Source organism: Psittacula echo (assembly GCF_963264785.1).
Source record: "Psittacula echo genome assembly, chromosome: Z".
NCBI classification, from domain to species: domain Eukaryota; kingdom Metazoa; phylum Chordata; class Aves; order Psittaciformes; family Psittacidae; genus Psittacula; species Psittacula echo.
Window position 1 is genome coordinate 40,090,568 of NC_137742.1, and position 23,316 is coordinate 40,113,883.

The 23,316-nt window shown below is 38.7% G+C and overlaps 1 protein-coding gene across 2 annotated transcripts; it reads left to right on the forward strand.

The window, feature by feature from the left end:
- The first annotated feature begins 77 nt into the window (after positions 1-77).
- Positions 78-20,815, forward strand: ABHD17B (abhydrolase domain containing 17B, depalmitoylase). Of its 2 annotated transcripts, none has more exons than XM_080638000.1 (4): positions 78-108; positions 6,680-7,154; positions 18,342-18,521; positions 19,431-20,815. In XM_080638000.1, exons 2-4 carry the CDS (start codon positions 6,688-6,690, stop codon positions 19,648-19,650), a joined length of 867 nt encoding a protein of 288 aa, XP_080494126.1. In that variant the 5' UTR covers positions 78-108; positions 6,680-6,687; the 3' UTR covers positions 19,651-20,815. The 2 variants fall into 2 exon arrangements, with proteins under 2 accessions (XP_080494126.1, XP_080494127.1); XM_080638001.1 differs by lacking the exon at positions 78-108 and adding an exon at positions 160-335.
- Positions 20,816-23,316: the final 2,501 nt, after the last annotated feature.

Consider the following 23,316-nt stretch of genomic DNA (forward strand, 5'->3'; position numbering starts at 1 on the left):
GGCACGGCGCTGCGGGCTGCCCTCTCATTGGTGCTCTGCGGCCGGTCCCGCCCGTCGCCCCCTTGGCCGCTTAGGCAGCCGCTCGGTCCGATGCAGTCTCTCGGAGAGGTGAGACGGGTGCAGGTCTTGTAGGCCGTGCGGAGAGCAGCCTCCCGGGGGCCGCGTGTTCACTACCGCGGAGCGCGGCTGCAGAGCTGCGGGAGCCGGCCGGGGCGCTGATAGCTGCCCGCCGTTACTCAGCACAACCGGCACCCATCCCCCCGCCGGCCGGGGCTTGAGCGGCGGCAGTTGGGGAAGCGTGGGGCCGCCTCCTCCCAGAGGAGCTCCAGGTGCAGGTATGGGCTGTGCCCCCTCCTCCGCCCTCAGACAGCAGCGGCACCAGGACCGGGGTCTGCGGCGATTGGCACCTTGTGGTAAAGGGGTGATGGGGCACAGCCAGCGGGGGCCCGGCTCGACGCTGGTGGTGGTGTTGCGGTTCGAGGATGTGCTCCCGAGGTGTGGCAGCGAGGCGGCCGCTCGGCAGGTCCGGCCGCTTCTCTGCCCTCCTCTCCTGTTCACAGCATTTCTCCGCTGTCTGGGGCAGGCGTGCGGCGGCTCCCCTGTGGAGCTGTGGCATGGGGCGGGAGGAAGGGCCGCGGCAGTCAACGGCTTCTACTCAGGGAGGAAGGCAGGTGGCGGTGCGGGTCTCGGACCCGAACCGGACGTGGGGGTTGGGCCTCGGGGCAGGCTCAGGGGCCTCTGCCCTGCTGGCCTCGGAGCTCCCAGCGAGGGGGTGCCGCCTGCTCAGAGGGCCCAGGGTGAGAGGCCTGACCCGGGGCTGCCGGCTCTGTGATATTGCCGTGGCCGCCTTTGTTGGGGAAACAGGCGCGCTGACTCCTTAAACGCTTGTTACGTACTGGCGTTTAGCGGGTCTAAATAGTGCCTCCTCGTAGGCGATGTTGACTTCTGCAAAGTTCTTAGATACAGACACCTGAAGAGTTCATTTAGTTTTTACTAGCCCGATTTAATGTATTTCTTCAGCTTCTGCTGTTTGAGGTGGGAGTGGCGCTGGCCTTAAAATTGCTCTGGGGTTTTACTATTTTAAAAGTTTAAAGTATTTGGCCAGAAGGTAATTAGAAGAATGCACGATTGGAGAAACCAAAATAGTAGCATATGAACATAGACAGGCTTCAAAAGCATAGCTGCTTCTTAGTGATTGACCGACTGGTGCAGTGAAGCACCAGATTGATGTGTTTGAAATACAGGAGGGGGCTTCAGCGCCTGTCAGCCTACAGATGGCTTTAGCAGAGAAGTTCCATGGTGCAGAGTCTTGCTTGGAGTATGCAGAACATTATGTAATCTGATTTAATCCCACAGCTGTCTGACTGGGCTCTTTAGAGGGTCAGTTTGTTCTTTAAGTGAGAAGGAATGGCTAGATTTTTCACATAGTGTTTGCTGTATTCCCTTTCATTTCTCAACTTTGCCATTAGGTTTTGGGGTATACAAAGTAAGCAGCAGCAGCAGGTCTCTCTATATACAAGTTAAACTTTATAATATTGCTAGCATTTATAAGCATAGTAAAGCAGTGTATTTGTTTAAAAGCAGACTAGCCAAAATGAAGATTTGAACCTATCAGGCTTCTCTGGTTTTATGTAGGTTGCTTTGCTCTTTGAAAACTGCCTCAAAAAAGTTCACCATATTTTTGGTATGACTCTTTCTTATTGAATAGATGTCCTTTGTGTTCTTTTCCTGGCTTCCTGTGTATTCTGTCTTAATAATTACTTTAATCCTTTTTATGTAATACTTAATCAGACACTGATTTTTATCTTTGTTTTCCCTCACTAAATATTCTGTTACTTTTGCTGTTGAAGTAGTTGGAGGATATTCATACCCTTCTGGTTCATTTCTAGTGTAATGCAGGTGTTGAAATAAACATGGGTACTTCAGTAACGGCTTGAACTCAAGTTTTCATTGCTTTGTATTCAGCGAAAGCATGAGTTTCTTTTCTTCTTTAGAGTTTCTTAATTCAGCAGTATATAATAAAACATTATGATTAAAACCCAAAACAAAACCAACAAAAAAAGAGCAAAAACAAGCAAAAAAAACCCAACAATTTGAATACTGTGCTTGTTACAGTTAGAGCACCACTAAAATTTACAAACCAGGAGCTATATTTACAAGACTTACTTTGCTCTTTTGAATAGTTCCTATGAAATAAGTAATTTAATTTCGATTTACAATTAGAATAATTTATACTTACTGTAAATGTAAGATTTCTAGATAAGTGTTTTCAAGAGTTGGCTTTTGAGGCTAATACGTAGTGAAGTACTTGAAGATGTGAATAATAGGAGCCACTTTCTTGTTATGATTTGCAGAAGGAGGAAGTCAGGAATAATTGCTTACATGAAAGAGCTACATTTGTGTTATCCTTAGCATCATAAAATAAATATTTGAGGTGTTCATTCAGGTTAGATAGACTTCCCCTCTGTTCTGTCAGCCTTAATGAAAAGGTTAATTGCTGAAGAATGGATTGAAATTACTGCCTGTGGATGCATTTATCATTTTCTATGTTACTTTTTATTCACAAGAGAGTTAGAGATAAATTTGATGAAATAATCTGACCTTCCTTTTAAAAGCTATCCCAGAGTGGGTGGGTGATAACACTTGCGTTCTGTTTTATTTTTTAACCTTTCTTGGTGCAATAGAAGTTCCAGTTTTCCACAGTTTTTTCCAGAGAATTTTCACACTTAAAGTACATTTTCCATAGAAATTAAAGGATAGATATATATAATTTTTTTGTGTGTATGTGTGTTTTGGTGTTTTTCAGTTTTGGGGGGTTTTTGTTTGTTTATTTGGGTTTTTTTGTTAGCAATTTTACCAGCTAGGAAGTGTGCTTGCAATGCAAAACAGCGCTGGCTTCTTTATTAGTACTGAAATGATAAATAGAAGGTGAAATAGCTATGTTGTTGGGATGTGTTGATCTCTGTCATGCTACTGTAATGAGCACAGAGGTTTACATCATGCATGCTCAGAAGGTGTTAAGACTATAACTTAAGTATTCACAAGGTATCTTAGGCAAATTTAAAGTCACTCATCTGTACTTGTGGAACTGTATGATTAAGGTAATTTGTGGTCAGTCTTGTTTTTGCCAGGCTTCAGTAGGAGTCCAGCTAAAACACGGATCAAGCCCATTTGTTATTAGAGTGCTTTTTAACGCAATTCACTTTGTGATACCTTGCTCACTTTCCATAAGTTATATTTTAGACTTAATAAAATAATTGGTCTCTTAAGACTGTTGATCTCCAAAACTTTTACCAAGATTAGGTGATGCTAAATGAAGAGGGTTTTGTGACTTTTTATTGGAATAATTTTTGGCAGGATGAATCATTAGGAAATCATGGTATGTTTTTTTCTAACATTAGGAACATTAAAAAACCACTATTGGGTAACGTTAATTTTAATCCCTCATTGAAATGTCTGAACAGTACACTTTTTGAGGAAAGATTATGCCTGTTTAGTTAAAGTGAAATTATGACATCTGGTGAAATGCTGATTCAGTTGAACTTTTAAACAGTGATATCGGAATTACTCTGTACACCTTGGGGACTCTCGCATCCTGGTTCCATTACAGATCCAGAGGTTAAGAACACACTCGTGAATTCAGTGAATGACAAACCAGCTCCAGCATAATGGAAATGTTTTCTGCGTTTAGTTGAAGATATTCTCCTGAGGAATTAAATAGGTGTTTTGTGTCAGATTTGTTCAGTTAACGATACTAGAGATCTGCTGTTTTTCTTGGGTCTTCTGAGCGAAGAAAGTAGCGAGTGTTTGTTTTAAAGAAATGAGATGTTGCTAGCTGTGATTTAGATGGAGAATGACTCTTGAATCAGGATCTGCAGTTTCAGTAGACAGTTTCCACTGGATTAAATGAACATTATATGTAGTCTGCTTTACTGAGTAGCATAGGGAAGAAATAATACTTTAGCCATGGTCTTCAGTATAAGTCATTTGTCACATGTGGCAACAGCCCGTTTTTAGCACATTTAAGCTATCTTGGGGGCACAGTACCACCTCAGCTGATTAACTGTGGTTACTGCAGTACTGCCCTGTGTGTGAATTCCACAGGCCAGTTTCCAGTCTTCCGAAATTACTTTGACAAATAGCAAACAATTTCTCAGTGAGATAATATTTGTAGTGTTGCTGGTTGTTTATAGTTATAAATAATGCAAACTCCTGTTTTAGTTCTTTCTGACAAGTGTATTGGGAAGCAAGTAAGAAATTCTGCAGCTATTGTTATATGCTGGAATAGAGCGGAATCTGTTGTTCCTGGGCAGAACAAGCTATTCATACCTCACTTCTGGAGGTACATATTTTTCTCGATTGTTCGTGTAAAATAATATTCCCCCTGTTCCCCTAGAATAAATTGTAGTATCTAGCTTTAGCCTTCAGCTTTTCTGAAAGGTGGGAAACTTACTTGGAACAGATGGATTTAATAGTTTCTGATAGAAATAGAAGTGTGGTTGAATAGTAGGTCTTGCAGAAAAAGCCTGTTGAGGCATCAAAGCAGTTTTTATGTGAATGTGAAATTTCTTGGTAGTGTTGAAGTGTCTCCTTTGGTGCCCACTGCTGTAAGAGAAATAAAGAAGGAAAAAAAAAAAAAAATTGAGTTTTTCGTGTGCATAAGGTAGACCAAGCCTTTTGTCAATCCCTAGACCTCTTCCACTTGTCCTGACTTGCAGGTTAAAATTAAACTGGAATCTCGCCTGAAAGGGAACAGATGAGCTATTTCAAATTTGAATGACTACTTGTGATGATTACATAAATACATGAGGTTGTTGTTTCTTTAGCTGGCAGAAATATGGTCATTTAGATCTTAATTTAAGAGATAATCTATCTTTTTATGGGAGGTGATCAATACACCCTTCCTGCCATCTCTAAATTGGTAGTGTTGGTCACCCATATCTAAAAGTCTGTGATTTTCCCTCTGTTTTGAAGAAAACTGGAGACTTCAGGTGAAAGCACTTGGCTGTAGCAGCCTTTGCAAAAAAACCAGGGGTTTGTGCCCTACAAAAAGGAGTAGTATTCCAAGAATGCTTACGCTGTTTCTCAGACTGTCTTGTTTACTACTCTACTGGTATACTCTGTGTAGTGCTATATGCAGTATGCATTCAGACTCTACCAAAAGGAAGAGACCATTCACATGTCCAAAATACAGAGAGTTGATCTGTAATCTATATTCAGCAATTCTTACAGCAGTGTCCTTGAAGCTTTTCTATGAAGAAATTTGTACAGGCATGAAAAATGTGCAAGTTGGAGGACAAACTTTGAAATATGATCTGAATACCACCAAGTATTATACTTAGCAGTAAGATTTTGTTATTGGAGTACCGAAGTATTCCTGAAAAAACATGGGACTGTGGACCTAAGAAATCAGCTTATTTAGTTCCCATTTGTAAACTTGTATCTAGCAGTCAAAGCTTATACATGAAACCATGTTTCTGTTTGCAGTGACCTGGCAGAAACCGAGCTTGAGACCTGTAGATGGGCTTGGGATGGAAAAGTTAAAATTGGGGTGAAATGTCAGATGCCTTAACACTAGGAAAATAGTGTAAATACCTGTCATAGGTGTGCTGGTTTCCAGCATGGCTCTTGGCAGATTTTATCACTCTTCCTGCCTCTGAGGAAAGGTACTGTCTGAACAAAGAATTTCCTTCCCCCTTCCCTCCCCTCTTCTCTCTGCTGTAAATTAAGAGAAGGACACAATGTCTGCTTTTTGGGGTGAGAGTATCTTGTATACCTAGCTTGCTTTAGGTATATGTGTGTTTACATTTTTTTCTCCTCTCACTTTGTCAGCCAATGCTTTGAATTGGCAGTGTAGGTTGTAATGATTTGACAAATATCTGTAATAGAGCATTTGATTTGGGATGGTATTGTTAAAGCATGGAATAAAAATAGTCATGTCATTAATATAATCTGAATTCCTAAGTGCAATGTGGGAAACCTTAGCTAATTATTTCTTTGAAGGGCTTGGAAACATTTATGTCAGCCAGTATGTGCAGCAAGGAGGAGGTTATGGATAGATTTTAGTGTACTGAGGGTCTATAGTGTTTGCTAAGCCAGTAGAAGGATTTTGGTTTGCCTTGTAAGTTTTGACTTTCATGCACCTTTCATACTTATGATACTGCTTACAGGAGCTCATAAGTCATGATTGCCATACATATTCTCTGTATTTAGGAAATGCCGTAGTGATTTTTGGCTGCAGAAACCTGCATAGCCTTAGTACGCTGCAAACACTCAAAAATATTTTTGTTATTTATAAGATACATATTTGTCAAGGGAAGCACATTTCTCTTTATGGCTTTAAGAACAGGAACTTCATTTCCTCCACAGAAACTCCAAAACTTAAGCTTATTCTTTCCTGGATAATAATATTTTAGTTTTAATATCTGACAGAGCTTTTGGAGTTGTCACCCTTCTTTAATAATATGCTCATTCTGAAGTAGCTGATGATATAAAATAAACTATTGTGTAGAAATTTATATACATATATTTAAATCTGTGTTTTGTTAAATATTTCCACTAAAATTACATATTCTGGAGGGGTTATGTTCACATTTGACATGAGGGGTTTTTTTGTTTTTTTTTTTTTTAATATTGGATTGTAACTAGAAACTGATACCATTCTCTCTTCCTGTTTCAGCCGAGAAGATGAATAATCTTTCGTTTAGTGAACTGTGTTGCCTGTTCTGTTGTCCACCATGCCCAGGGAAAATTGCCTCCAAACTGGCATTTTTACCTCCTGATCCCACGTACACACTGATGTGTGATGAGAGTGGTAGTCGCTGGACTTTACATCTCTCAGAGCGAGCAGACTGGCAATATTCTTCTAGAGAAAAAGATGCCATTGAATGCTTCATGACTAGAACAAGTAAAGGTAACAGGATTGCCTGTATGTTTGTGCGTTGCTCACCTAATGCCAAGTATACTTTGCTCTTCTCACATGGGAATGCTGTTGACCTGGGTCAGATGAGCAGCTTTTACATAGGACTGGGTTCACGAATTAATTGCAACATATTCTCATACGATTATTCTGGATATGGTGCAAGTTCTGGGAAGCCAACAGAGAAGAATCTGTATGCTGACATTGATGCTGCTTGGGTGGCCCTTAGGACAAGGTAAGACATTAGTTGCTATTTTTCTTTTACAGTGTGTTCTTCAAATGGTTGTACTTAATCCGCATTGGTAGTTTAAACAGAAATGCTGTATTTTAGGATTAAAGCTGATTGGTGGTGCCTTATACTGAAGTTGTTAGTACTGAGAAGGATTAGTATATAGTATTGGTATACTAGAAAAATTGAAACTGATTGAAATTTATTAAGGTATGTTTCAGTCTTGATTTACTAGAAGATAATCTGTGTCACAATTTGGGATCTTCTCAGCTATAAATATCAAAAGATGGAAAAAACCTATAATAATCAATTCCCCACTAACTAAACCACTGGTGTGATGTGGGTGAGGGGAAATGTGTGTTGTTTTTTCCGACAATTCCATCACCTACTGTTTTTTGCAGAGAGGGACTGTGTAAAAGCTGTTATGAGAGAACTTGGTGAAACTCTGGATTACTGTATGGTGGTCATACCACCTTTGTTTCAGAATTCACACTAGCAGCTACAACATTTCTAAAGATACGTTTCTATATTAAAAAAAAAAAGTTTCTTATCTTGGCAAAATATTGTGGGAGAGGTTATAATTGATCCGTGTAAATACATTATGATGGGAATAAAATCCTGGAATTTTAATTGGTGGTGTAAGCTCAAATAGGTTAAAACTGGACAAAGAAGAAGATGTAAATTGGAAGGATATTATTTCATCAATTTCTGCATTCTAAGCCTATGGTTTTAGGGAGATAAAATAGTAATATGTAACACTCCAGAGGCATTCTGTTATATGGGTAAGAATCATAGGCACCACATAAATGCACCACTGAGTACCCAATTCTGAATTTTGAGAGCATTTTTCAGTATGTTTTGTTCCATTTAGAGCAATATTCTTGGTTAAAGCTACAAAGATTGTTTTTTAAAATGCTATGTGATAATAAGAATAGATGTTCACCAAAAAACTCCAATCATATTGTGTGTTTAGCACCAAAAAGCTGTGCAAATCTGAATTTAGTGTAGAGCAGGATGTTATGGTTTGATCATTATAACTTGAGCATCTTGTTTAATAATACAATACCAGGGATGTGATATAGTGTAAGGGCATACATAAAGACTTTAAATTCTGGAGCTTGGTAGTTGTTGCAGTGAATTTAGAACTTGATCAATATTAGCTATTTTCCTATTGCTTTGGAGTGCGTTATCACTTTTCAGTGTTTGAAACACACATGTTGTCTTGTGATTTTTTTTTTTTTTTTTTTTTTTTTAGCATTATGACAAATATGTGATACCTCTTTTTAAAGAAGTATATTTTATTCATATATTAAACTGGGAAGAATACTTATTATCATAAACATCATACAACCACAGGGCACATGTGTTCAGCCTCATATTCAAAAGCGTGTACTGTGTTGTTAGATTGGGTTTAGGCATTTGTTTTGAATGCAGTGGAAAATTGAGATACAACTAGATTCTGTCTGTAAGCTAAGAGCTGCAACAGGTGCATGGGTGACCATGGTTTGTAGTTGATAGGTGATCTGAAAGATAGCCACTTTGTGAAATATTCAGTAACATTGACCAAAACCATAATACCATTTTGAACAATGTGGAGGATGTTCTGGATTACTTAAATGCACCAGAAAATTGAAGAGAGGTAGATAGTGAGACTTAATTATGTTTGTCAGTTTACAGGCTCTTTTTATAAACTAATTTGTAATTATTGTCTCTTCCTCCCCTTAACAAATTTCTGATTGAAAACTTACAAGGAAATGTGATTGCAACTTGAATACTTGCCTCCATTCTTGAACTGTACATAGTGTACCTTCACTAATTAAACAAGGTTTTTCATTATAATATCCTGTCTGAACATCCCTTTTGCCAAACAGGCATTGTTGTGGGGGGACGACTAAATACCTTCTACATCTGTCTGCTTGTCCCTCTTAATTCAGGAGTGACCTCACTTCAGTTCTATTTGCTGTCTTCATAAAAATGTGTCAAAACCTATTTCAGAAATACATAATTCTGTAGAGTGTATAGAGCTTGGATTGATCTATCCAGCTTCTGGATTTTGTGAAGATTAACTGATGATTTTTTCCCATGCTTAAAAAGTGGTTGGTGTTACTAGTTTATACTGTGGCACTTTCAGCAACTTCCTAATTGGCAGACCTAGTCTTGTCCTTCCATCTGAACGCTGAATGTACTGAAGTTCTCCCTCCTACGTGACTCTGGATATACTGGCTCACAGAGTTTGGTTACCAGTCTGTGGTACTCTCTTGAGCCTTGAGACAGTGTTCAGCTGTGTTTAAATACTTGCTGAATATCTAGACCAGAATGCAGCCTTTGAGCATTTGCAGCAGCATCGATTCACCTTTCTAGTATAGCCTGTTCTGTCAGTGTTACACTGGCACCGTCTTTACTGTTTTATAATGTAAGTGTTCTGCAAAAACAAATCTATTCAGTGGATTGTTTGCAGGACAGATATAAGTATACCTGCAGCTCCTCTGAAATTCATGTTGATGGAATGAAAGAAGAAAGGGGTCCTAGACTTTTAAAGTGTACCTCACAAATTGCGATGGGATGAAGAACAGAATGGAGAAATTACCTTTGTGGGACGAAGGTTGATCACAGCCACCCACAGCTCCCTGCATTCCCTCTTCTGCAAAATGGGATCATAGATCCCAGTATTAAAAGGTGTTTCTGGGTAACTAAAATGCTGATGAGGACTTCATTGTATTGTCAACACAGGTGCTTTTGTTGGAGATACCTTAGTGTGTTAAATTTTGTACATTTTGTACATTTTGTACATTTTGTACATTTTGTACATTTTGTACATTTTGTGTGTTAAATTTGGTACAGCTGCCCAGTGGAGACTGGGCACCTAGGGTGAAATAGTCTGGAATACTAGTATTGAGGGTGTTAGTGAAATTTGTTCAACACCACTTTGCTGTAAGGGCATGTGAATATTATAATTCATATAAATTAATATGGAAAGATAACTTGGCAGCAGATGAGAAGAGGTAAACAGCAGATGCAGATTCTGAATTGTATCCCTATTCTTCACCTGCTTTGAGTATTTATATAGGAAGCAGTAGCTATCCATGAGGATGCTGACTGCAAGAAGGCAAGGTGATTCACTGCCATCATGTTTGGGAAAATTGTGCATCATTGCATGTTCATGTGCATCGGACTGTATAGAAGCTGCAAGTGAGGACATTCTTTTTCAGACTGTCATAGGTACGAAGTGTTGAAATGCCAGGAGTCATTTTGGGGTACGCCTATTTCCTGCTGTCCCAGTCTCTGAAGGCCTTTGATGACACCCTAGGAAGGGTGGAAAAGTTTAACCAGCCCCAGGCAAATGCAGGGCAGGTGGCACTCCTTCAGAAACTTGAAGACTTGTTGGAGTTACTTCATTATCAGGTTTACCTTTAAGAAACCAAACAACCTTCTTTTCATTGTTGCTTAGCATGAACGATAGAATAATTGAAAAATTGAAAGGTAAATCTCACCATCAGACTGGTGTGTCAGAGTAGACATAATGTCCGTAATTTGAACAGTCAAATATTGGAATAAAAAAAAAAATCTGGATATTAGCTAGAAGTGTAAAAAATATATACCTCCAGAAGTGAGGTATAAATAGCCTGTTCTGTCCAGGAACAACATATTGTGCTGTTGAAGGGAATTCACGAATTATGTTGTGAGTGGGGTTTTTTTGGGGTTTGGTTTGGCTTTTTTATTCAAAAGTAGGGTGGGAGTTTTTGCTAGAAGATAAGGTACCTTAACTTTGAATAATTGGAGAGAAATCGAGCTTTTGTTTAAATTGAGCTTTTATTTAAATTGATAATGTAGCTCAATTTCTAATGAAATCTTGCCATTAAGACAAATGTACCAGCAGCATGGTAAGGTTCAGAAAAGGGCAAACCATCATGAGAGAGGCAGAGAAGGTGCAGTTTCTTTATTACTACCCAAGTGGTCAATGGGCTTGCCTCTCATAAGACATAGTTCCTGTTTCTTCTAGCATTGTTTTGTCTTATATATGTAAAAGGGGAATCTGCATCTGAGTTGAGGAAGAGCTGTATGCTCCCAAATCTTATTATGGCCTGGAATGATAGTTAAAGGTGTGGAGATTGTTCATGCCCTTCATATTTCTGCAACTTGTAGATGCAATTTTGTGTGTTATGTGCATGATGACAAAAGGTCCTGAAATGTGGATTGAAAATTCCCTAAGGATGTTCCCCCTTGTTCCAAGAGCCTCAAGCACTGCTGTCAGTTGGCTAAATGTGTGTTGCACTAGCTTCACAAACAGTAGACTCTCTGGGGCATCTATAGCTCTTCATTAGCGTGAATCTGAGAGGTACTATTGAAAATGTACCCTTCTGATGTTGATTTTACAGATGCTTTATTATTGTAAAGTGAGCAAGTCTTCTAGATTAACAGCAGTTCAGAAGTAAAAAGAGGAATTGCTTTCTGTCTCCCTTAAATATATCAAGGGCAAAATAGCAGGTACTCTTTAAGAGCCTGTAAGTATAGTATGGTAATTTCAGCTGGCATTTGGCTGTTAAATGTAACTTAAGTTTAAAAAAGACCAAAACAAAAAAACCGCTTGTTACAACCAGACATTCATTTTTGAAGTTTGCGTATTGCAAACTGATAATGTGATGTATATCCAGTGAAAGTATATAATATGGTGAGTATCCAGTGTAAGTGGTGTGTGATGAATATCCAATTTAAGTGTTCAAGGTAAAGTCAGACGGTGCTTTGAGCAACCTCATTGGACTAGATCATCTTCCAGCCCGAACTGTTCTATGATTCTGTGAAAACAGAAAAAGAGGAGGGAGGGATTGAGAAGGGTGGACAGCCACTGAGATAATTAAAGTGCAGAAAAGGTCTTGTTAGAGAGACAGAAATATAAAGGAAATGGTGAAAGAGTTTCTGCTACAGAACATTGTGAAGTCTGTCACAAAGGAGAAGAGGAAAATTATTTCATTGCTGTTTTAGCAGTTCTTTTCCTGCAGAAGCGGAAAAGATCAGTTCAGAGTGTTTAGGATTGCCTCTTTTACAAGAGACCGTCTAGGTCTGATCAGCATATGTAGGCTTACAGAAGAGGATACTGCCTTCATTAGTTGCCCTATGTTCACTTGGGCCCTGATTATACGGAGTGCTCTGATGCTACAGTTACAACAATCTACTGGCTAGCATGTCATTTCTTATTTGGCCCTTAAGACACGCAGCACAAAGGAGCAGAAAAATAGTTGCTCCTATACTCCCAAAGGAGGTTAACTTAGTTTCCTAAAAGAGCTGGTGAAGCCCAATGGCAACATGTGGCTGAGGATGCAAATAGGAAAGTGTTTCCCTTCTGTTTGGCAATAGCTTAGCTTCCTAGGGATACTAACCTTTTCCTTTAACTTCTTCCTTTAGCGTGATAACAGGGCAGAAGTTTGAGTGTTCAGCCATTCTGTGTGGAGGTTGGCAAGTTTATGTCAATGGAGGTACATCTAGTTATATTAAACTGCTTTTCAAATTCCATGTGTTTTGTAGACAGGTAGGCTGTAGGTGCATGAACATGAAGGATGAATCAGGTCTTGGTCAAAAAAGACCTGAAAAGAATTTAAAAGAATTGAAACCTCAGTTGCTGTGGAGAAGAGAAAAATGCTGAGCTGCAGAGAATACCTATCTGAATTTTATGCCAGATTCAGTCCAGAATAGCTTGTCCCTGAGGAAGAACACCTTCTCTGAGAAGGTACATCTTTGCACAAGTGCTTTTAAGATCTTTATACTGAGGTCCTTTGTAATGATTATGGATTAAAGAAAAAAAAAAAAAAAACCAAAAAAAAACCCAAACAAACAAAAAAAACCCCACCAAAACCTCAACAAAACCCCACCCTTGCCCCCCCCCAACAAAACACCCAAAAACCCCACAAAAAAACACAACATACAAATCCCCACTGTTACAAACAACAAACTGAACTTCTGTCTCTTCTGACACAAGTTATCTAAGATTAGAGTGGACAATAGTGTTTACATTACCTCTATGATCGACATAATGAGCTTTTGAAGATGTAATCGGGTTTTATAGCATGTCTGTGAGCTTTTGTTATCAGAGCAGCTACTAACAGCATATGGCTCTGTAACTATCATGTTCCCCTTCCTCAGGATAGCCTGTAATTCTAAGGCACTGAGAGAACAGTTTTTCTCTTGATCTGACTCTTCCTCATTTGAGAGACGAGGTGCATAGTCCACTAAAATTTTCTACCAAACTTCTTGGAGTTTACCTGGAGTTTACAGGGCTGTCGAAAGGGAGGAGTAGACAGATTTTGTGACTGAGGAATTTGCCAACAGTTACCTGTTAAGAGTTCTTCTGGTTTATCTTAGAAAGTGATAATTCTGGGAGAGAGGAACTGAGGGACTCTTCATTTTCCCTGAACTTTTCAGATGCCAGTTCAGGAGAAGAAGACTGGAGACAGCAGATGCTGGTCTCTGGTTTCCAAACTTCTTGGGGTTTTTTTGCTATTGATTGGGTTGGTGTTTTTGTTGTTGGTGTTCGTTTTGGCTGGTTGTGATTTTTAGGCTGGTTTGTGTTGGGTTTTTTTGGTTTTTGTTTTCCCAAGTGACAATATGCAAAAGTCTGCTTTGAATCACCACTTCTGGTGATTTGCCTGAGTATTTTTGTTTCCAGACTGCAAAGTCATTTCTAGTGGGTGCTGTGAAGGCAACCTGTTCGGCTGTGCTGGAGAAAAGGTTACTTTAATCCAAATATAGTAAATATTTTTCTTGGGTCACTTTTTGTAGTTCAGTTTAGGCTGAAGGATTTGGATCCAAAACCAGCTCGGGGGGTTGGGAGGGGGAAGGTAAAGAGGAGAATACATGCTGCAAAATACACTTTTAAGTTTTGCTTTAAATTCCTGTGCAATGGCCTGCGTCTTGTAAAACTCAATACCCAAGGAAATGTCAGAGTGATAATTTGCAAGGTTTTTTGAAAATTATGTTATGTTATAACATGCTGAGCAAATTCCATGTTATACTAATGATGCAAATTCTCAGGTACTAATGAGTTTTGTTCAGATTGTATAAAAGGGATAGAAAGCCATACTGTACTTTCAGAATGGATAAATGTGATTTGAATTGTTTTCAGTTCGGAGATTAATTGTAGAAGGATAGATGCTAGATAGATAGATGTTCTTGGGTGTTCTTTCAGAAGAGCTACAGAAAGAGTGAAGACCTTACATCAGAGTTCTAATTTATTGTATTTTTGTGTGTTGGAGTTTTGAGAAAAATATTTGTAAATCAGAATGTTGTTTTATTTTCTGAGAACTGTTGTGGAGTAAAGGGCTTGCCTGTAGTTCCAGGCTGATGATTGAGTTTTAGTGTTTTACATCTCTTGATTATGATCCTAGAAACTTTCTCCAAAACACTGATAGTAATTACATAGATTCTATGAATGCATCAGGACTATCTGTATCTATGCTAATACTTTTACAGCGTCTATGTTTCACTCTAGCAGAACACAATTTAAATAAATATTTAAGTAGACAATGTTAGCTGTGAACAGTGAATTTTAGCTCAAATTTAGAAAGCTTATTGGGCTGCTCAGTAAGTTTTGCTAGTGATACTTATATTTTAGTAACAACTTAAATGTAATTGTTCTTCTTGAAACCTTCCTAGATATTTAATGTTTGTTGCATGTTGATGTAACATGCAGGATATGTTTTCTGGCTTATTGGAAAATACTTGTGAATTTTTGAGTTTTGTTGGTTGGTAATTTGAATGTCTTGATACATGTGAAACATGTTTTTTTCCTAATGCTCCTGATTTTGAGACTTTTAGTGTTTGGTGACCTACACAGCATACAATTAGCCATATTTGTAAGATACTGAACAATACTTCATTATCTCCATCATGAAAAGCAATGAAAAGCACATGTAATAAAGTGGTCCACTTGCCTCAGTGACATACACTTCTTGTAGAGAAACCTTTCCTTAACAGCTGACAAGAGCCACCTCCAGTAGTTGAGGATTTGTTTCCCTATTGTAATTGCTTTGACAATTCCCCCTTCTCTAGGAAGCGATCCCAGCTGCTTGGCTTCCTTACCCTCTAGTTTGTTACTGTTGGTCCCATTGTCCCAGCATCAGAGTATCCAGGTGATGGTGTGCTCACCTAGAGGGCAGCTGAAATCTTTTCTTATATTCCACAGCTCCATCAAGGACAGGGATTGAGAACTTACCTCTTCATCTTCCTCTGTTTCTTGTACTAATTCCTCTTGTTCAGCTGTTGCCCCTCTGGTTCTGGCATTGAGCCTTCTTCATCTTCCTTCACTACATGAGTTACATCTCCTCTTGCTTATAGTGGCAATTGATATTGTCATAGATTGGTACTTAGGATCAGCTGCAGTGCCTGCTACTGGGGTTGGAGTGGCTTCTGTGCCTGTTACTGGGGATGGAGTAGCCCTGTTATCTGTTGCTTTGCCATCAGGTCCAGAGGTGCTTTCCCTTTGAGGGTACTGGATAGTGTTGAGCAGGGCTCTGTAGGTGCAGACCAAGCCCCAGCATATTGTGGTTATTTGTCCCTGTCTGCTATTGCCAGAACAACAGCATACCTTGTCTAAGTGTTTCACCAGCTTTCCTGGATTTCACATTTGTTCAAGGGTGAAGTTCCAAAGCACTGGAGAGCCCCACTGGCCTAACTACTTGCCTATACTGTCCCACACACCCTGCCACTCATGACTGGCCAGCCTCGGGAAAGATCTCCAGGTGATATTCTTATTTAAGGTTGTAGTGGTTTAAGGCCAAGCCGTAAACTAGAACCACGCAGTCTACTTCCCCCCTGTCCTTTCTTCTCCCTGCTCCTGGAGGGACGGGGAGGAGAATCGGAAGAATGCAACTCCCACGGGTTAAGAACAGTTTAATAACTAAGGTATAACACAAATCACTACTGCTACCACCAATAATAATAATGATAAATGAAATAACAAGAGAATACAACACCTCACCACCTGCCGACCGATACCTCGCCCCCCACCCAGCAGAGTTCCAGCCCTTCTGGGTGACTCTCAGTTCTACATCCTGGGCATGACATGCTGTGGTATGGAATACCTCTTTGGCTAGTTTGAGTCAAGTGTCCTGTCTCTGCTTCCTCCCGGCTTCCCCTCCTCCCTGGCAGAGCATGAGACTCACAAAGTCCTTGTTCAGGCTAAACATTTGAGCAGTAACTAAAAACATCAGTGTTATCGGCTCTGTTCCCAGACTGAAAGTCAAAAACACAGCGCTGCAACAGCTACTAAGAAGGAGAAAAAATGACTGTTACTGCTGAACCCAGGATAGTTAAACAACTATCTAAGACCTGAACCATATTCAACAAAATGATGGTTCCCAGCAAAAGAAGCAGGCTGGTTTCAAGGGTATTCAAAGAATATTGAAAATCTTTAAAATTCTCAAATGCCATTGTAATCAGCCTAGTGGGAGAGCAGAAGGCACGGGAGGATGTCTCCTCCATAGGGTGTCCCTCCAAGTGAGGAAAAAAGAGTTGTCATTCTTAATAATTCCCATTACGTGTTTCTCAAAGTATAGAGATGATGGCAGTGCTGAGAACACATACCAGATCAGTTTCATGATCACTAATTCTATTGTATCACAAGTGATTATCATATAATAAACAAAACAAGAACCTTAGCCTAGGCCTCAAATCTGATAAACACCAAAAAAGCAAATACTGGCTGCAAGTAAGGTGTGACATAATGAAACTCTGAGACCAAGCACAACTCTGAGAGCAAATAAATCAACATTGTGATGAATGACTATCACTCTGAAACAATGAATGCTTATCACAAATATGTTTAGACACACTCTGGTCAGATCTGTTGTTATCTTAACCTTTTGTGCCCCATGTTGAGCAACACAAAGGACTGTCCTGGTTTAAGCCCATCCAGTAACTCAAAACCATGCAGACGCTCACTCACTCTCCCCTTTTTTTCCTGCCCCATGCAGCAGGATGGGAAGGAGAATCAAAACATAAACTCCACAGGCGGAGATAAAAACAGTCCAGTAACTACTACTAATAAAAATGATAAGGGAAATAACAGGGGTAGAGAATATAACACTAAAAAAGGAAAAGAAAAAACCCAACACAAAAGCCACAAGTGGTGCACAATGCTCACGACCTGCTGACTGATAGCCAGCCCAACCTGACCAGCAATCGGTCCCTTCGGGGTGACTGCCACCCAGTTTATATACTAGGCATGATGTGCTGTGATGTGGAATACCCCTTTGGCTGGTTTGGATTGGGTGTGCTGTCTCTGCTTCCTTCTGGCTTCCCCTCCTCCCTGGCAGAGCGTGAGAGACTGAAAAAGTCCTTCATCAAGGTAAGGGCTACTGAGCAACAACTAAAGCATTGGTGTGTTATCAGCATTGTTCTCAGATTGAAGCTGAAACACAGCACTGCAGCAGCTACTAGGAAGTAAAAAAAACCAAACCATTACAGCTGAAACCAGGACAATATATTAGATATGACTTGTGTAAATGTTAGCTAGATGTTTCATGACTCTTTTGAAGAAAAAAATAGTGTTTTCATCTTACTAGGAGGCTTTAACTTTAATTTTGTAGTGCTTATAGGGCTGTCTTAATTGTGGGTTAGGTGTTAGGTTACGTGTCAAATCAACTATGATAAGAAAGAAGCATCTTTGCTACTACATAGAATGTGTACTACTCTGGGCACTATCTGGGCATGATTTAAGTCCCACTAAATTGCTGACCAGTATTAGCAGCTTGCGGTTTTTATTGGGTATTAGAAGAGTAAAGCCAACCAAATTTTTGTATATTTGATTATGCTCTGCTTGATAATAACCATAGAGTTAACAAAGCTCTAATCAGTTTTCTGTTGTAGGTCCGCTAGGGTTAGCAGTAAAGGCTTTCAACAAGAAGTCGCAACTGCGTTCACAAATCCGCATTTAAAAAAACAATAAAACAAAACAAACCATATTTCAGTATCATTGAGGCATAAGGTAAAAAAGTTACTAGAAGTACAGATTAAATAATTGTGTCTTTAAGTCAGGAATGTGCTCGAATATACCTGCTTGTTCTTCTACCAGCTCCTGTTTCATACTTTGTCACCTTCAGGAAATATTATTCTTCACAAATGCTTATTTTGCCTAATTGTGTAGTTGCAGTTTTGTCTGTTTCAATTTATATGACGCTTTGGTTAACATTTTTAAATTTCTAGGTATGGAATCCGTCCTGAAAATGTGATTATATATGGCCAGAGTATAGGAACAGTACCATCTGTGGATCTTGCTGCTAGATATGAAAGTGCTGCTGTAATTCTTCATTCTCCATTGACCTCAGGAATGCGAGTAGCTTTTCCTGATACGAAGAAGACTTATTGCTTTGATGCATTCCCAAAGTAAGTTTTAGGATATTAATTTTTTTTTTTTTTTATTCTGCATGCATCCTTATTATAGAAGTTTTAGACTAAGAAATGAGTAATATGGCAAATTCTCTGAAGCTTCTTTCGGAGGTTTAAAAAACAACAGTTGAAGGAAAGTCAGAGTGAATAACAACAATGAACAACATTTGATTTAAAGGAGTTTACAGAACTTTGTAATCTAGGTTTTTCACATCTCTAATAATTTCATTGGGTATCTGTAAAGAAGTGTTTAGTTTCCTATATGTAACCCCTAATACCATTAAATGTAACAAGCAGTTTTAGTCAAGTGTGTTGTTAATCTCGGTAACTGAACAGTCTTTTGCATGTTTCTATAAGCAGCGAAGACTGAAAAGCTATGTAGACCTTAACTGAAGGAAATCCCTGTTATGTGTTTCAGAACTAATGCCAGTATTGGCCATTACAAAGTTGTATGCTTGTCTCAAAAAACAACTTGTATTTTTAAGCATCTAACTTCAAAGACATTTTGCCCCATAAATGGTCAAACTTTAAGTGCTAAAATTTTTTCACTTCTGACAAGCCCTTTTTTACTGGAAGACTCTGAACTAATGCTTTCATCAGTCCTGTGGCTTTTTTTGGTTTTAATGTAACATGGTAACAAATATCCGTTCTAGATGGATTGCTCTGTTATTCGATTCTAATAGTTTCCAGTAGTGTTTTTTTACATGTGCTTCTGTAGTGGCTTCCAGGGTGTTGTTAAGATCTAATTTTGTAATGATTTAAACTGTTGAAATTGTTAAACTACAATGAAACAATTGAAATTGTTGAAACTACAATGTGTAATTAAAAAGTTAAGTCAACCATCTGGTCCTTCAAAAAGATCTAATAAAGCTCACTGTGTTCATAGATGTAATCTTTTTCTTACAGCATTGACAAAATTTCTAAAATAACATCTCCTGTGCTAATAATCCATGGGACTGAAGATGAAGTAATTGACTTTTCGCATGGCCTAGCATTGTTTGAGCGCTGCCAGAGACCTGTAGAACCACTGTGGGTAGAAGGAGCGGGCCATAATGACGTGGAACTCTATGGACAGTACCTCGAAAGATTAAAACAGTTTGTGTCACAGGAACTGGTGAACTTATAATTTTCCTTGTAGATTTATATGCTTTTCATTTCGTTGCAGAACTGCATGCCTTAATAAATATATAACATAAAACCTGAAGGTTGTGTTTTCAAATCATCTTGGTTGCCTTCATTAAATGTACAGGTAATGATTTGTCAACATGATTAATGAAGGTTTTAATGCCAGTGTTATAAACTGGAATTACATGATCATGCAGTCAAGCTTGGCAGTTCATATTACTGTGTGAGGTTTTGTCGTCTTAGATGTACAAAAAAAAAATCACAAGGAGTACTGTATGAAATTGTAATTATAGAAATTAAATGCTGTAAAGGTGTTGCCAAATGCTTTAGCATATCAAAACCAAGTTTAAAAATATTTTTTAAACATCTCAAAATGTACTGTGACTTACTCTGTTGCACAGGTGTAAATTAAAAACCAGACTTCTAAGCAGTTGTTCTATAAAAATGTAATAACCATGAAATGTAAGCAAATATTTATGTATGTAATAAGAATAGAGAGTCACTGGGGATAACCCATGCCCTGTTATAGGGGAGGTGGTCAAAATAGCTCTCTCTTTCCGTATTTCTTTTTATCTTTTGTGCTTAGTTGTACTTTAGTTGTTTTGTTCTTGTATTGTCCCTTACTTTTCATGTTAAACAAATTTACCTACTCATCTTCTCAGCAGTCCTAATCTTGCCAAAATAATGCTGCAAGTTATCATTATTGTAATGCAAATATCATTTATGTGACTGCTACTGAGGTCACTGAGTACTTTGAAACCAGTAAGACTTTTAGAACCTGGAAGTCTTTGTGGACCTTGTAGTTTTAAACATTGTTTGTGTAGAGGTGCAATATTTCATTATAAAGAACCTGAATGCTTACCCAACTTTGTAATAAACAATTTGCAAATATGCAGTTGTCTGATCAGGCTTACTTTTGGATATTCAGTATAAAAGCTTATTGGTTTTCGAGTATTGTATGGAAACTTTACTAATTGGCTGGAGTGGAGGGCAAGAAGAGAATGTTGACATTTTTCTATTAACTAATAGTAAAATAAACAACAAACTTTGTAAGTTGCCTTTGCCTTCAATGCATTTTTTGTGAATAAAACTATGAAAAAGAAACTGAATTATATGTAGCCGATTTGTAAACAAAGTAATATTCCAAAAATACACTGTGCTTCTGATTTCAAGGCCTTATGTAGTTTTATTGTTCTGCTTGGTTTTTGTGACTGAAACTATTGTATACTTAAATGTAACTTGAAGTATTGTGAAAACTTTGGATAAGCTGTGTTGGTTAACAGTAAACAATATTGCATGCTTGCTGTTCTCTTTTTAATTTTTTTTTTTTTTAACTGTAAGAAATAGCAACAGTTGCTTGCAATATCAAAAATAGTAAGTAACTTCCCCATTTAATCTAGGAAATCTGAGAACTAAAGTAGAAACCCATTGTTTACTAATTGTTGGCACATTTCTTTATCTGCAGCTGCTGTTGTGATCACCCTCCCATCCCTGTGCCTCTTCATGCTATTTTCTGCTCTTCAGGATACACTTTTTCTGCTGCAGAACTACTCATTAATGTTCCTCTGTAATGAATTCAAATTTAGCTTTATTTGAAATCACCAGTGACTTTGTCTTGTGCCCTTTGGTTTGTTAATTGAGTAGAAAGAAATTTTAATTTGTTCTCAGGCAACTGCCTTCTTGCTTGTCTTTTTTGATCACATATGCTTCAGTGTGTTCTGAAGTTCAGAGTAGTATTCAAGCACAATATTATTAGACTTAAACATTTTCATCCTAATCCAAGATTTTACAGTTAGAGTGCTTAAATAGATATGTAACTTGGCTTTATTACATCATACCATATACACAGAACTGCAATGGTAAGTGATCCAGATTGGCTCATAGTACTGCAAATCGTAGGAAAATGATCTAAGGTCATCACAAGAACTATTCGATTGTGCTAGCGAATATTATGGCACTCTGCAGTTGAAAAGACAGAAAAGATGGCATAGCAGTTTTACTGCTTTTGTTTCTGTGTTTTGTTGAAAAAGAACAAAAAGCCTGACTCACTTTTTTTTTTTTTCTTCAGAGATGCAGCTGTGCTGGACTATGGTGGTGGGTAGAGCTTCTGGTCTCTTTGGGACCACTTCTGCATGGTTAATTCTTGCTAGTTTGTTCTGATTTTTATTTTATACCTAGATTTCTTTCATCTGAGTTCTTTACTGAAGGAATTAAAATTTTTTTTAGGCACAGCCTAGTTTGTATTGAGAATCATATTATGGCAACAAACTTGTTAGCAACATAAAGTGATTCTGAGCTGTTGGAGCTAGGAGGAAAACACTTGGCATGGTGATTGTCTTGTTAAACCATAGTTTTGCTGGAATTGACAGTGGGCTGTTGTTTTAAGTTATAAATGCAATTGTCTCATGATAAATAGTAGTTTATTCAGCATTCATTAACAAGACAATGTCTGTATTTTAGGGAGAAAGAAAAGAGCATTTTTGTGAACCACAATCTCGTCTTTTCTTTTTTTTTTTTTTCTTTCTTGGAGACAAACATTTGACAGTAATGTCTGTTGCAGTTCTGGAAACCTTGGCAAAACAACTTCAAAACCAGCTTCATTTATTGTAAAATGTGAGATCAGCTTCTAAAGGTGGGATTTTTTTGAACATGTTTTGCTGTCTCACATTCCCAACTACACATAAAAAAATAAAAAAAAATAAAAAACCTTCCCCTCTTTACAGTCTGCTTGTGGCAGCAAAGAATTCCAGTGCATATTCAGTTAGCTGCTTTTATTGACTGATTTCAAATTTAGCTTGAAAAGGAAAGTTGGTTGGTTTTTTTGTTTGTTTGTGTTTTTTTGGTGGGGGAAAAAAGAAATTGAATGTTTACTTTTGAGCTCTTTTTAATTGAATGATGTTCACAGCTAGCTACTTGGTACCTTTCACTATGGAGTGTTCTAAGTTGTACAGATACAAAGTTTTCTCGTTATACAGTAGTCATTGTTAGTATCTTAAAGCTGAAAATAAGGAAAGTTGTGTTTGAGAACCTGAGGAAAAAGCATCCTGTGTAAGTAGGGGCTGATTGCTTGAAATCAGCTTTGCAGAAAAGCTGATTCCCACCACACCTGGGAACTGGTGAACATCAAACCAGCTGTGAGCCAGCAGTGCACCCTTACAACAACAACCTGGGATGCATGAGGCAGACACTTGCCAGCAGTATAAGGCAGGTGATCCTTTGCTCCTCACTGTGGGTGGAAACATATGGAGTGGTGGGCCCAGTTCTGTGCCTCCCCAGTTTGAGGAGGATATGGATGTACTGGAGCAAAACCAGTGCAGGGCTACAGCTAGCACTGAAGGACTGTGGAGTCTGTCATAGGAAGCCTGGAGAAGAAAAGTTTTGGGAGGACTATAATCATGTGTGAGTATCTGATGGAGGGGGAGAGAGCTCTGCTTTCCCCAGTATTCCCATGGAGATGACAACCACACACTGAAAAAACAGGAAATCCAATCTTAGTACCAGAAAACAACATTCTTTTTTTCTGTGAGGGTGGTCAGACACTGGAACCAGTGGTGGATTCCATCTTTACAGATACTTGGAACCTAGCTGTGAGCTTAGCCCTGGGAAATCTGTTTTATCTGACCCTGCTCTCGGCATAAGAGTTGGACTACAGGATATCAAGTGCTCC